Here is a 12,267-nt window from a genome sequence, read left to right as displayed (position 1 = left end):
GATGGATAGTAACTAGGCTTGTGGTGGTGATCACTTTGTAAAGTATATAGATATGATACACCTGAAACTTAATAGATAGATAAATAAATAAGGTTCTATAATGCGAGAAGAGGAAAAAACAGGAAGGAAACAGCAATAAACTAATTAAGAAAAATTCCCAGAACATAAAGACATGAATTTCCAGATTCAAAATGTTTCTTGGGGACCTAGTACATTGGAAGAACACTAAGACACATAGCTGTGACATTTCAGAATGTTAGGGACCAAAGGAAATTTTTACAAGTTCCCAGAGTTATCATTGGTTTTGAAATTCTTCCAGCAATTCTTCTCTGGGAAAAGGTAGATCAGGGAGTAATGCTCTCAAAAATTCTGAAGGAAAATAATGGCCAAAATGGCAGAATTTTATACCCAGGAAAACTGCCAATCAAATACAAGGGAACTTTTAGACATATAAGAGCTTAGAAATTTTAACTCCCATACACTCGTTCTAAAGAACTGACTGGAGGACATGATCTACCAAAATAGAGCAAACCAACAAAAAGAAAGGTACAGGAGAACCAACACAAGAGGACCATGCAAGAAATTTCTGGATGACAGCTCCATACTACAAGTACAGGGCCACCAGTCCAGAGAGATCCGAGCAGTGTAACTCAGGATTCAGACATGTTAAGAACAGTTACCTCCTAGGTGTCCAGGCAGGCCTGGATCTAACCCTTACCAATACTTGGCTTGTCTGTACCATGGTCTACTATCATTCTTTCTTTTAGCCCATGTTGCCTGGGTCAGCTAAGGACACTCACCTCACCCCACAGAACTGTTGAGCCTAGCCCTGGTCCTGCATGCTGGAAGAGCCACTGGCAAGCTTACAACTGAACATCCAGAGCAGCCCACTTCCTCTGATCACATTCCTGCTGGACACCCAGCCCCTGACTCGCATCTTCCCAACCTGATCCACCAGCTGGAGTGAGCCCTCCATGTCCCAGGACTCACTCATCACCTTGCCCACTGACTTCGCAGATGGGCCCTTGTAAACCCCCAGACCCTGTTCAGCCTCCCTGCTCCTGGAAGTCTTCATCTAAAAAGGAAAGACAATCCTGCCCTTTCTTGACACAGCTACGTCTGTGCTTGCTACTCAGCTTTTCAAAACAAAACTATCCATTGGGGATTTATTTTACAAGGTGTTAAAACTATACAGAAAAAAAGCAAAGAAATGATTAACACAAAAGTCAGGCTAGTGGCTTGCAATTGAGGAAGGGAACAGGTGCTGGTAACATCCTATTTCTTCACCTGGGTGATGGGAACATATTTATACCATAACATACGAAAGTAGATACTTTTCTGCAGGCGTGGGTACCTTTCCCCAGTTAAACATGCTAAGTTAAGATCCTTGTGAAGGAGCCAAGCCATTCCATCTGACACTCGCCCCATCAACTTCCGCAGTTGCATGAGTCAGATGGGCAGCTGGTATCACAGCTGGTGTTTAGACTCAGGTTTGCTAACAACTGTTATGCCCAAATGAGTAAATTTAACATGAGAAGCACCCGTGTTTCATGTCAGAGAGAGAGGACCACAAGCTTTGGAGACCGGTGGGCATAGATTCAAATTCTGGCTGGGCCACTTCTCAGTGGGTGACTTGGGCAGTTTCTGCATTGTTAAGGAAGAGTGTAACCACACTACACCGGTGGAAGGCAGTGGTGCAGCTTAAATGTAAAGGGCTAAGCACGGTGCCTGGTACACAGTAGACACTCCCTCAGTAAATAGTACCAATGGGTAGTTAGGGATTTAGTTCTTTAACTTGAACTTTGTTTCATTTCACAGCATTTTTTTAAGCCTTCAACCTGCAATCCATGACAGCCACCTCTTCATAGGATATTACAAGGTCAACTTATGAGACTATACAAGGCAGTCCTGGATTAGCGGGGGAAGGAGTTGGATAAACCGCAGGTACCACTCACATTAAATCAGAAGTTCAGCCACTGAAGGAAGGCCACCGAGTTAGAGAATCACAGAGAGCCAGAGCTCACAGGAGGCTCAGAGAGAGCTGGATTCTAAAACTGAAGTCTCAGGCAGCTCAGTTCCTTTGCAAACTCGTAATTCTCAGATTTCCTGTCTGCTGTCTTTCCACCTGCTCATCTCAGTGCCTATCCGCCATGTTTTTGTTGTCTACCTAGCCCTTTCATTAGCCTCATTTTAATGAGCTAATGGATTCTTTTCTCATTAAAACGAAGCCTTTCTTCTTTCCTAATATAGACATTTAAAGCTATAAATTTCCCTCTATGTTCTGTTTTAGCTGCAACCCATAAATTTTCATAAATCACATTCCTACTATAGTTTGGTTCTGAATATTTTCTGATTCCCATCTCCTTCGATCCCTGAGTTCTCCTACTTTCTTTTCCTCATTCATCCAAATACTTCCTTTAATCATGCCTGTCCCCTCCAGGGCCTAGAGTTCTAGGCCACCTTCTCTAAACCCCAGAGCATTCCACACTAGATCACACTGTTGGACACTTGATCAAAGGTAAAAAGCACATAATACTGTACATCAACTACACCTCAATTAAAAAAAAAAAGATGACAAGTGCAATCCTATAACCATGTGGGCTGATTCAATCCCAGCAACAGATCACAAAAAATACCAATTACACGTCTTCTGTAATTCCCACAAGGCCAGGCTCAAGGAGATGGTGCTTAGGGTACAACTGTAGGTTTCAGGTACACTAGTGAGAGAGGACCGCATCATGTCTACTCTATAAATACTTGGCCACCTTGAACCAGTTTTTTTTTTAATTTTTTATTTTTTTACTTTTATTGTGGGGGGAAGTAATTAGGTTTATTACTTATTTATTTAATGGAGGTGCTGGGGATTGAACCCAGGACCTCACGCATGCTAGGCATACACTCTACCGCTGAGCTATATACCCTTTGGACAGGCTTGTTCCATCAGCCTCAACTAGGCTTACCTAAACTCACTTGGACACCACATACATATTTTAAAAAAATAGATTAAAAAGAAAGGCTAGAAAGCCCCTAACCCAGATCATCTTATCACTCTCATGTTATTCTAATTCATTCATTCTTTCATTCATTCATTCATTCAATAATTCATGTATTTCTTTTTTTTAAATTTATTTATTACTTTCGGGTTTTTTTTTGAGGGGGAGGTAATTAGGCTTATTTATTTCTGTCTTAATGGAGGTACTGGGATTGAACCCACGAGCTGTGCGTGCTAAGCAGGCACTCCACCACTGAGCTACATCCTTCCTCTCTAACAATTCATGTATTTCATCAACAAGTATTTCTTGAGTACCTACTACGTATAATATAAGGTCTGAACACAATAAGCTCTAAGACACAGCCTGGCATGTAGTAAGTATCAAAATAGATTCTGGTTGAGTAAATGAATGAATAAATTAATGATGAATGAATAAGCCAAGGCACTAGGTCCAGCAGTGGCCCTCTCATTAACTACTGTAAGCTCATTCAAGCCCTTTTCTGGGCCTCGATTTCCTAATCCATAAAGTGGGGTATTAATGACTGTTCCACTTGCATCACAGGAGGACTGAGGTTCACTATTTGGGGGAAAATAAAACAAAGAGTTTCAGAAATACCCAAAAGATGCTCTTCTGTCCTTGTGGAATAGGATTTTCAGAGGCAATTATATCCCAACTCCAAATGTCTATGATCTAATGTAATTTCATATTAGAAATCCTATGCAGGCATTTAAACTATATTAGTACATAGCATGCTATAGTAATTATTAAATACAGATTTGATAAAATGAATTTTGATGACCTGTCGAGCTGTTAATTTAAAGCAGACAGCAATAAAAGTGCACAAGTACAGAATATCACTGAAAACAGAATTGACAGTAGCCAAAGGTAATGCTTATGAGTGTCTGCTATGTGGACACCATTGTGTTACACAGCTCACCTCACTGAATTCTCTCCAGAACCTTACTGATGTTTCACAGATGCAGAATCTGAGACAGGAGAGATTAAGGATGGAGAGCTTCCACAGAGAAGTCTGAAGTCACATGCCTTGAGCCTATGTTGTCCCGACTCCAGAACCCACGACGCTGGCCACGACACAACACTGCCTCTCATCAGAAGTGGTATGATACCAGAAATCCAGAGCAACTTCTCCCTGCCTGGCTACCTTTAAAGGGGGAGCACCACGACTCACGTCTCCCCGTAGGGCTGACTTCAAGAATTAGTCTTGGCAACTAAGCACCGTTTTCCTGTGAATTCTGATTAGCCAAGAGGGACGCGCCTTACCCGCTGGGATGACGTGAAGATAGGCAGCCGGATTTCATCACTTTCGTACTGGCTGATGAAACCCCGCTCTTGCGTCCGGTCGAGCACACCCTCCACGTGGGTGTAGAGTCTCCTGACGATGGCTGGCCGGTGCCTCTGAAGGTCACGGGCTGGGTGGGGTGAGTGGGGGTCCCAGCAGCCAGAAAGCTCGGGGGGTTGGCTGTCAGCCTGGGCCTTTTGCACAGCTGTGATGAGTTGTTCACAGCCCCAAGCACCCTTATTCCAGACAGTGTCCAGGAGGCGCCTGGCCAAGTGGGAGAGGGGCTGGCCCAGGAGGCTGAACCCCTCATAGTCCTCCCAGGAGAGAACTTCCCAGGAAAGCAGCCAGTCCAGGATGCTCTCGAAGCCCTCCAGGGACCCCGAGACCAGCAGCTCCACCAGCTGGCTCCTTTGGGCCTGGAAAGCCTCATGAGAGCACATTTCACAATCTGGGGAGGAGAATGAGGTCAATACAGGAAGGACTTCTCAGGAAGCAGGTGGGGGGCAGGGAAGAGGGCAAGTCAGCTCCCCAACCCCAAGTCCAAGCCAGCCCTGGTTCTACCCTGAGACATCACCAATCCAAGCTGCCCACTGTACAGATGTACAGACTGAGGACCAGAGAAGGCAAAAAACTAGCTCAAGGTCTTGCAGAGGGTTTGAAGCAGTCAGGAGTTAAATCAAGGCCCCTGGCTCACACATCTAGGCTTCAACCCTTGTTTAAGAAGTTTAAAAAGGCTTGAGCTAATATTAGGAACAATGTCTCCCAAAGGACCAGAGAATCTATCCTCTTTGAGGCCGTATGGCCCGTAGCGCCTCTGGCCCTTCCATGCTGGTTGAACTCAGGCTATGGCAGCTCTCTCTTCAATAATAGCTAATACATACTATCCACATGCTATGTGCCAGGCCCCATTCTAAGTGCTTTCACATGTGACTTCATTGACCCCTCCCAACCACTCTGAAGTAGGTACTGGGAGAAGTCCCATTTTACAGATGAAGAAACTGAGGCACAGAGAGGCTAAGTGGCTTGGACAAAGACAAGGGTTCAAAGCTAGATGAGGTAGAGCTAGGCTTTGAACCCAAGCAGTGCAACTCCAGAATGCATGCCTTTAATTCCCTTCTATTTGGGTGCCCCACAGGAGCCCGAGCCCATGACTCTGTAGGTAACCCACCACTACCCCACGGGGCAGACCCAGAACACTGCTATAAAGATCTCCCCCAGGTGAAGCAAAACTCATGGTACAAACTAAGTCACTTCAAAGCTTATGGGTGCACTGATCCCAGTTCACTGCCCCTTCCCAAAGGCCCAAGCCGTCATATCCCCCCGCAACTCACCAGTCACCACTGCACACTATGTGTTGTCACCTCTGTCAGGGGCTTACTCTGGGCTCAGCCGTCAGACTCAGGGTTCTGGAGATTTGCAGGAGGCGATCTCACGGAGCTTCCAGCCCTGGGAGTGTCCCCATGAGGCAGAGAAAATCTCAGCAAGGTCTATTCTGCGACTGTCACGGAGTCCAGGGATGTGGGCTGGTGTAGTGCCCACAGAAAATGAAAGCGAAAGGACGTAGGCATGGAAAGAAGAGGAATGCCAGCTTCTTTCTACAAAACAGGGACATTCCAAGGTACTCAAGGGAGCAGACGCCAAGGAGCCTGGAGCGACTGCATCTTTCTTATTGGTTGTTTATGTGTCTAACTCCTTTCCTGGCCCAAGTTGAAACCTGGGTCTTACTCATCCTGGCACCGCTAAGCTTGGCACAGGGCTGGGCCAAGGGGAGGCTCGGAGGGAATGTTCATGAATCAGAACATCTACTGCAGGAGGGGAGGGGCTGGAACATTCTGTGCCTGTCCTCGCGTGCCAGCCAAAGTAAGGGAAAGGAGCAGTCCCCAGCTCAGAATGCTGCCAACACTTAGGTTGGAAGCCTTGTGCTGGCCAGAGGAGGAAACCAAGGCAATGAGGTGACCCGTGGGTCTGGCCACTTGGGAAGGAGGGCATCCCTGATGCAGAGGCCACCATAAACCTAGGAAGCGACATAATTCTCTCTGGCCAAGCAGGCCTCCTCCCTGTGTCCACTGCTAAGCAAAGGAGTCAAGAGGGTAGAGGTGGGGAGAGGGGAGAGGAGAGAACGGGGGGAGGGGGTAGGAGGAGCTCTGGGCTTGACCCTGGAGTGGTCCTCAGCTGTGGAAATGCCAGCCCCATCACCCCCCGTTCCCAGGTCCTAGGGAAAAGAACCACCCACCCCTCCGGAAATAGCCCAGAATTTGGGTCAGAGCTCTCTCTCTGACCCAATGCCTGCAGGGCATGTGTACAGCCAGGAATGAAAGACATTGAAGAGTTAAGATGAGATAGGACAACACCTGCCCCTCTCACCCAGAGGATGCCTGAGGATGGACAGCTGCTCTCTCCTCCACAATGGGAGAACCTGGACCACCCTGTCCCCCATCGAAGATCATGAGGCTTGGGGAAGCAGGCATGGCCAAGTCATTTGCAGGCAGGCCTTGAGCAGGAAGGTAAGGCTGCGTGGCACAGGACTGGAAGGTCTAGATTGGCCCACAGACCCTACCTCCCTCCTGGGGAAACCCCAAGACGATGGACACACCCACAGATGTGCTCGCCCACAAGGGGACAAGCTACAAGGAAGCAGGGGCGCTTCCCAAACACACTGAGTCTAGGTCAGCCAAATGGCTTGAACCACACATGTCCAGCTAGTGATGTCAGGGAAACGGTAGAAAGAGGCAGGCCCAAGCCATAAGGTTTGGCACTCTATCCTCCCTGTAGCTGGAAAGTCCCATCTCCGTCCTGGCCTTCTTCCAGAAACCTCGGAGCCAGGAGAATCTCCAAGAACCAATTTGGCCAGCACCCTGTCTCTAAGAAGGCATTGTCTTTTCTCATCTAGCAGGGAGGACCTGGCCTTGTTGCTGTCCCCACTAGCCAGTTCAGGAAGTTCCTCATTATGTCTAACTGAAGTTTTTCCTGCTTCTGTTTCCACTGGGAATGAGAGAAAACAGATGTCCACTCATCACTTATTTCATAAACACTGTCCCTAAAATCCTGCCTTTTGCCACTTTATTCCCTGCTCAGACTTCCCCTCTTCAGATGAAATAAATCAGCCTCTCTCCACTGCCTTTTCTTCTCTACTTCAATCACTGCCACTTTGGAGTCATTATCGTCTTTCCTCCAGGAAGGTGAGGTCTGTACAAAGAAAGGGGCACTTCCTTGCGGAAACAGAGGGTCAAGTGGAAGGGGCACCCCACACGGGCCCTCTTTTATCCCCAAGCCAAGTCCTGACACCTCTTTCCTCCTGAGACACAGCCAACCCAGTTCTCTGGAATCCTGAGTCCATGGATTTGCTTAAGTGTTGCAGTCTCAGCCTGAGGCAGCTGCAGACAGGAGAGGGAGGGAAGCCCTGAAGCACAACTTCTGGAATCTCTGGGCTCTCAGCTGGGGCCACTCTCCCCTGGGGCACTGGACCCATCCGCCTCACTTTCAGCAGCCAGCCTCCATTGTAGTCCTCTTCACCCAGCTTCTTTCTGGGAGAGCAGTTCTCACCAACATACAGACATACTGGAATTTCTCCATCCAACCCCATTTCTCTGTCCATCTTCACAGCAGCTTTTCTTGTCTGTTGTCTGTACTGCTGCCCTCAAGTCCTCCTCTCCTATTCCCTCCAACCGTGTCCCCCTTGACTCCAGCTGCTTTTGTAGTTGTCACCAGTGACCTCCAGGTTGCTGGATTCTCAGTCCTCATCTCCCTGGCTCAGGGCACTGGGAGAAAGAGGCAGACTCAAACCATCTGTTAATCACTCCCTCTCTCCTCCTTGAAGCCCCTCCCTGACTGCCATCCAGAAAACGCCAACTCTCTGATTTTTCCTCCCATCTCACTGGCTGCTCTTTTCTGTCTCCTTGGCTGGTTCCCAATGCTGAGAGCTCAGAACTCCCTGGTGGGATCTCTTTTCTCTGCATCACTCTCTCCCTAAGTGAGCTTACCTGCTCTTATGGCTTTAAATACCAGCTATAAGGTGATGATGCCCCAAATTTTATTTCCAGTTCCAACCTCCCCACTAAACTTTTCCAACTGCCTAATGGTCATCAAAACCAAACTCCAGATCTTCCCCCTAAACAGCTCCAATCTCAGCTGATGTCTGCTCTACAGGCCAAAAAATCTCTGGGTCATCTTTGACTCCACCTTTCTCTCACATCCCAAATCCTATCTCCCCTACCTTGAAAATACATCCCAAATCCTATCTCCCCTACCTTGAAAATACATCCCAAATCTGAAAATCTCATATTTTTTCACCACCTCTGTGCCATGGGTATAAAGCCTCATGGTCTTTCCTCAGAATGACAACTGTGATCCCCTCACTGGTTCCCCCACCCTTCTGCCCTCACCTCCCTAAAGTCTATCTCTTGCCCACAGCCAGATAAACCTGCTAACATCTAGGTCAGAGCAGGTGATGCCTCCGCTCAAAGCCCTCCAGTGGCTCCCACTAAACTCAGTGAACACTAAAGCCCTCCCAGTGGCCTTCAAGACTGCATGCAGTGGATCCCCAACTCTCCACCCCTTACCTCTCTGTGCTCCTTTCCTACTAATCCTCGCCCACCCTGCCCCAGCCACACTGGCCTTGTTTCTAGGACAAGCCAGACCTGCTCGCACCTGTCATGCTTCTGACCCAGGGCCTCTGCACACACTCTTCTCTCTGTGGGCGCACTGTCTGCTCCCTCAGATATTCACATAGCTCCCCCCTCACCTCCTTCAAGGCTTTGCTCCACTGTCATGATCTCAAAGAGGCCCTCCCTGACTATGCTTTATAAAATCACAATACCCAGCCCAACACTTCATCCTCCTTGCCTGCTTCATTTTTGTCCATAGTACTTCTCAACACCTGACACACTGCGTATTTACGAATTGGACTGGTGTTCAACTCCTTTCTAGAATACAAACCCCATGAGGGCAAGGAATTTTTTTCTGATTTTTTCATTACTATATCCCCAGTGTCTCATCCAGTGCACTGATAAAGACTGTGTGGGTGAATAAAAGCATGAATTCACTTTGCATGGTTCCAGAGGCAGAAGTGCAGGGAGAGGTAGAATCTGCAAGCCACAGATTTTAGCTAATTGAAGCCAGAGCAGCAGGACACTGAACTGTGCCTCAGAAGTAATGAGCCCCCCGTCACTGAGCTTATGCAGCAGAGGGATCCTGCACTGAGTGGGGGCATCAGTGGGCTAGATGGGGTCCCTTCCCGCCTGAGATCCCAGTGTGCAGATTGGCCAAGGGGATCTGAGTAACCAACAAACTTAGCGGCAGAGTGATTGGGACAGGAGAGCAGAAGCAACAGGAATGACACTCTGGTTTTTACAGAGGGGTCAGGGGATTGGTGACATGGTGAGCTTCTCCGCTCTACGGGACAAGGAACCTGTGGCCAGGGAACAGCCCATGGGGAGATGGAGGCCACCGCAGAGAATGGCCTAAGAGCTCAGAAAGAGGGAGAGAAGCAAGAGGAGACTCAGAGCCAAGGGTCCAGCTGTGAGAGGCCCTCCTGGAGAGGATGGGAAGGCCTTTTAGTTTGTTGCAAAGCAAGTAGGACCAGATGGCTATTCCTCAATGTGAAGAGCAAAGGAGAGGATGAAGGCACAGAGGGTGAGATGCTGGCAGGCTGTGGTGTGGGCCTGCCTGGGCAGGGATGGGGGCTGAGCCAGGGTCTCCACACCCACCAAGGGAGGGAAGAGGAGGAGGCAGGAGACTCCCAGGAGAGTTACCAGACCACAGGTAGGGTTAGAGAGCAAACCGGCACTCTGGCACTCCCACTTACAACCACCCATTCACAGGCAAGGTAAATGTGGGGAAACTGAGGGAGAGAGGAGGGACTGGACAGAGTAGACCCTGCTCAGACCTGAAGCCTGGCTTCATTCCCGCCCGGAACCTCAGGACTTCTCATCCTGCACGTTCCGCCCACCCCCATCCGCCTCCACCCCCAAATCACAGCCTCTCTCCAGACCTTAGAGGCTCCTGAGGCCGAAGTTCTCTCCACGTCCCCAAGCTCCTCATCTTCTGTAACTACAGCCCGGCAGGAGGCTCCCCAATCTCAAAACGCCCCCTTTCCTTCCACCTTCCATCTAGACCCGGGGACTCCCAAAGAGAAAACTGAGGCAGCCCCTCCCTAAGCCTGGCGGCCTGGACGGCTCAGAAGCCAGGTGTCCCAGTGCCGGAGGCGGACCCCTCGGCGCCTGCCGTCTGCCCGCCGCCCCAGCGCTGGGCTCGGGAGCACTCACCCCCCGCACACTGACTCCTCCGCACGCGCCGTGGGAGCTGCGACTCCCGGACTCGGCTCCCGCCCGGGATGCAATGGGAGCTCGGCCCCGCCCCGGCCTGGCCACGCCCCTTCCCCTAGACCCCGCCCCTTCCCCTAGACCCCGCCCCTCGGGCTGCAGATCGTTCTCAGCGGAGCGCTGAGGAGGGGCCGGGCGCACTGCAGGGCTGGACGACCTGTGCTATGTGGCCTGGGACAGATGTGTCCCCTTCCTGAGCCACCTTTCAACCGGAGGGAAGGGAATGGAAGAGTCTCTCAGGACAAGTCCCTTTCCCAACACAGACACACACACACACACACACACACACACACACACACACACACACACACACACACACAGGGAGATAACCTACGAATGGAAAGACTAGGAAAGCTGTTGGGACAGTATTAAACCACGCACCGTCTGAGGGTCAGTAAGTCCATAGTCATCTAAAGCCTTAATATTGTGAAGTCCTAGCACAGGGTTTTCCGGGGTGTGATAGTTACATATTAGGTAAGAGTGGACAAGACATTTTAAGTTCCTCTTTCTACATTTTTCTTTCGATCCTTCTAAGTTCAGGCAAGCCATCTCAGTTTAGCACCAATAGGGCTTGAACTCCTCCCTAACACTGCCTAGTCGACTTAGCTCTGCAACAGTACCTAATTAGAATTTACCACTGCTGTTCTGTTTACATTAAACTTATTGTATTTTCTGATTTCTTACTCTTCCCAGCAAGTGATCACTGGTTTTTCATTGAAGGTATTCATATAAACGTTCCTTTTAAAAACATTTGTTCTTGGAAATGTTTAAATGTGAATTCACCTTCAAGGAAAAGAACTGACATTGTCTAGTGCTTTTTACAGACATTAACTCACTTAATTCTACCTATGGAGTATCTATCGACTACCATTACCCTAATTTATAGAGGAAGAAACTGAGGCACAAAAAAGTTAATGAATCTATCCAAATAGTGACAGCAGAGCCAAGATAGGCTCTGACACCAAAGTTCATGCTCAAACCACTAGCCTACACTGCCTCCAGGTAAATACCTGCACAGGTGTTGCACAGTCAGCTGAGGCTGGGAAATGCTGCATGAGGAGGTACTAAATATACCCCAGGAAAATCATTCCAGATGGTGTATAGATCTTCTACAAGGATGTTCACTACCATATTATCTATAACAGCAAAAAGCTGGAAGCCTTCTGAATGCCCAATAATAGCAAGTTACTTAGGAAAAGTGACAAAGCAACTGAACCTGGAAAACTTAATCGACTCACCTTCTCTTATACCTCACACCCATCCTGGGAGCAAATTTGTCAACTTGACCTTCAAAATATATCCAGAATCCACGTCTTACTCTATCCACCATTACCACCTGGGTTCAAATCACTGTCATCTTTCACCAGTGTTACGGCAAGAGCTCCCAGCCATTCTGATGATTCCAAATAATCTTTCTTCAATCCCAGCCTCACACTGGGCAGCAGTCTCCATGCTGGACACCTGCTCCAAGCAGCCCACTGACCCACCAGTGTCCAGACCCTTCCACAACCAGGACGAAATGAATGAACACGTGATACACCAGCATCCAGCATCCTTATAGTTCTTGGTCCTCCCATCTCTGTGCTTTGCTTGCTCAGTGCCCTAGTAGGAGCCAACAGGCTGAATAGCATAGGCTTTGGGCTCAAGCAAGCCT

At 48.7% G+C, this 12,267-nt stretch overlaps 1 protein-coding gene across 3 annotated transcripts in view; it reads right to left on the bottom strand.

Moving 5' to 3' along the window:
• Positions 1–10,620, bottom strand: part of NOD2 (nucleotide binding oligomerization domain containing 2) — a 34,135-nt gene extending 23,515 nt beyond the window's left edge. For 2 of the 3 annotated variants that reach the window (XR_004191349.2, XM_031680573.2), the window contains exons 1-3: positions 10,557–10,620; positions 5,625–5,888; positions 4,275–4,741 (exon numbers count right to left, since the gene is read on the bottom strand). Coding sequence is in view for 2 of the 3 variants with exons in the window: in XM_031680573.2 (XP_031536433.1) it covers positions 4,275–4,733 (459 nt within the window). In the remaining variant the exon portion in view is untranslated. Of the gene's footprint in view, positions 1–4,274; positions 5,123–5,624; positions 5,889–10,556 lie in introns of those variants that run through there. The other variant, XM_006207853.4, reaches the window with a different exon arrangement.
• Positions 10,621–12,267: the final 1,647 nt, after the last annotated feature.

The sequence above is a fragment of the Vicugna pacos genome, chromosome 9, assembly GCF_048564905.1.
Source record: "Vicugna pacos chromosome 9, VicPac4, whole genome shotgun sequence".
NCBI classification, from domain to species: Eukaryota; Metazoa; Chordata; class Mammalia; order Artiodactyla; family Camelidae; genus Vicugna; species Vicugna pacos.
Note: the sequence above shows the minus strand (reverse complement) of the source record. Positions and strands in the feature narration are given on the sequence as shown.